The sequence below is a fragment of the Mastomys coucha genome, unplaced genomic scaffold (genome assembly GCF_008632895.1).
Source record: "Mastomys coucha isolate ucsf_1 unplaced genomic scaffold, UCSF_Mcou_1 pScaffold15, whole genome shotgun sequence".
NCBI classification, from domain to species: domain Eukaryota; kingdom Metazoa; phylum Chordata; class Mammalia; order Rodentia; family Muridae; genus Mastomys; species Mastomys coucha.
This window is the reverse complement of record NW_022196897.1, coordinates 142,855,051-142,858,107: the sequence shown is the minus strand read 5'-3', so window position 1 is coordinate 142,858,107 and position 3,057 is coordinate 142,855,051. Positions and strand designations below refer to the sequence as shown.

General features: G+C 47.1%; 1 protein-coding gene across 1 annotated transcript in view; it reads left to right on the top strand.

Annotated features, from left to right (window-relative positions):
- LOC116091823 (protein NDRG3) overlaps positions 1–3,057 on the top strand; it is a 70,184-nt gene that overhangs the window by 47,848 nt on the left and 19,279 nt on the right. The window contains exon 6 of the mRNA XM_031373274.1: positions 2,272–2,334. Within this exon, the coding sequence (XP_031229134.1) occupies positions 2,272–2,334 (63 nt within the window). The remainder of the gene's footprint in view (positions 1–2,271; positions 2,335–3,057) is intronic.

The following is a 3,057-nucleotide window of genomic DNA, read 5'->3' as shown; positions in this document are numbered from 1 at the left end:
CAGAAATCTGCCTGCCTCTGCCTCCCAAGTGCTGGGATTAAAGGCGTGCGCCACCACCGCCCGGCTTGCAACCTACTTTTAATAAAGGTTCAACCTCTTCTCTGCTAGAAGGTAGAGGTAGTAGAAGAGAAAAGTTATTAGGACGTGGGGGGCGTGGATCTGTTCAGCAATCCTCTTGGGCAGCAGTTCAGTCCCATAGCAAACCTCAAAAAAGAGTCAGCAGCTGCAGACAAGTTCTCTAGGCAAGCAGACACCAGCACGAACCAGCAGCTGTAGATCAATCCTGAAGAAAAACGGGAGGCTCACCCACCTGCCTGAGGCAGAGCCACTGAAGCTGCAAGCTGCCTCCTGAACCTCATGAGCTTTGCCATGTTTCTGCGGTCACCACTAGTGGAGCTCAACAACACTAGGAAGGCAAACCAATACATGTGTCTCATAAGCAAAGAATATTTACATGGAGCAAACCAATGTTCAATGCTCGTCTCCCACAGTGTGTGGGGTCATATTTATACTTCATCACAGGTCGTTCCACATGTTTACTATTTATCAAAACATCCTTTTAGGAAAATATTCTTTCCTCTGTCTGCTCTAGCAAGACATCCTTTAACCTGTGTGCTCCAGAAAAACATCATTTGACATAACTGACTTTTCAAACAAACCAGAAGTTGCCACTTCAGGTTTTAGGCTACAAGGGGCTGTAGGCTGCGCTTCCCTCCCTCTTGATAGCGTCACACCCACCGGTGGGTGCTTGCCTGTCTTTCTGCCCTTGGTCTCAGAAGCTCCTGTGTCGATGGCTCCTGGGCATTTTCACCCAGGAAAAGCCTCTTCATGGCTTGTAGTCACAAGGAAGAATGTCTGGACCACCCACGTCTCCCTCATCTGTCCCCTGACTCACTCATTATTTATTTGTCACCTTGTGTCCCCTCCTGAATCACAAAATACATAGGCTGAGCCCAGACTCCTTTGACCCTGCTCTGGGAGGGCTCCCCATCTGAGTTCCCACCTAGGGGTGGATTTTGGACACCGGGAGAAGCATTTGTTCTGAAGCCACCATGTTGATGGGCAAGGGCACCACCTGACTGGTCTTGACACTCAACATCATCCTATCCTTGCTCTAACTGTCAGTCACAGGCTTCCACATGTCCCTGGGACAGGGTGCCAGTGAGGGCTTTTGGGGAGGAGGGAGCCCTTCCCCCAGTGCTGCATTTGCCAGTGACTTCTGTACAATAAGCAGCCAGACAAGGGAGAGTCGGCACCTGCATAGGATCCAGGCTCTGCACACACTAGTTAATGCCTTGTGTGTGTTAGCTCACTCGATCCAACAAGCCTCTGGGATTCTTCCTCAGTGTGCAAGGAAGGAGCAGAGCCGGATTCAGAATCCTGGCTGACTCTGCCCACACTGTTGTGTCTCAGATACAGTTGTCATCTGTCCTGGTGTCCATCAAGAGTGTTTTCTCACTTGTGCACCATGGTGTGAGGACACTCCATTCCTTACAGAGGCCACCAAACCCACACACACACACATAGAGTCTCATTGTAAAATATCCTGTCCCTTTCTGCTTTTGTCCTGTATCTTTCTCCTTACTCTGCCACCTCTGGGTCAGCTCTGGGTCAGCTCTGGGCTTGCCTGGCCATTTTAGAATCAGTTCATATTATAAATAAGTAGTTCATAAAATAAACATATTAGGCCTAAGTGAAATAAGTGGGCATTCATTCTGAGGATCCTGAGTTTTACAATGATGCATAGGCCCAGGCAAGCATTGTTTCTTGTTACAGTTAACTGCCTAAATATGAGTGGCAGACTGTTGGACATTCCTGAGCCTGGAAGTGAATGTTAAGGGTTTGTAAATGGCACATAGGAAGCCATTTAACCAGTTCTTTTTGTGTAGCCTGCTCTGGTACACGGAGTATGGATGTTTTATTTCTTCCTCACATGGCAGTCATAGAGGATTATGGAGCACACCACACTTGTTTCTGGGCACCACATAACATCTGTTGAGCCTTTGGTAAAATAAATAAATAAATAAATAAATAAATAAATAAATAAATAAAAAATCTTGTGTTTCTCTAAGACTCCTGGCCTGGTCAAGGTCTCCTATGTCTGGGAACTGTGGGTGCTTTCTAATCAGGAGGGGTCCTTCTGGGTTTCAGTATCAGTTCCCCACGACGGATGAGCTAGCAGAGATGTGGATGAGCTAGCAGAGATGCTGTTTCATATTCTTACACACTTAAGGTGAGTTCCTTCTACAGTCTTCCCCTGTCTCCCCTCAGGTATCAGTACCCCACCATGGATGAGCTAGCAGAGATGCTGCCTCCTGTTCTCACACACTTAAGGTGAGTAGACTTTGTTGTCTTCCCTGTGTTCCCCTCACTGCCACAAGTGAAAGCCAGGCTCTCACTCAGATGAACGGAGGAGACTGTTCTACTGAGATCTGTGCCCAGCTCTACCACCTTACTGCTCTGACTCTGTTTTCTTTATTGTCCCTAAACACAGTGATGTGTAAAACAGAAGAGGCACTATGTTCATTGTGCTTAGTTGGGAGATGGGTGTAGATGACAAACAATCACAAGAACATGCTGTAAGCACAGGGTACCTGTGGTGTGGATCTCAGCAAGAGAGCATGTTCAGCTCTCTAAGACTGATCCTTGGCATTAAGCAACATCAGCATAAAGAAGCTGATTAATGGGGCTGGAGAGATGGCTCAGCGGGTAAGAACACTGACTGCTCTTCCGAAGGTCCTGAGTTCAAATCCCAGCAACCACATGGTGGCTCACAACCATCCATAATGAGATCTGACGCCCTCTTCTGGAGTGTCTTAAGTCAGCTACAGTGTATTACGCTGGAGCAAACCAGGCTGGAGCAAGTGGAGCCGGAGCAAGCAGAGGTCCTGAGTTTAATTCCCAGCAGCCGCATGATGGCTCACGGCCATCTGTATAGCTACAGTGTACTCATGCACATAAAATAAATAAATCTTTAAAAAAAAAAGCTGATTAATATCAGCTAGATATTAATGGGAGATGATAGATAAAAGAGTATTTATCAGCTGGGCGGTGGTG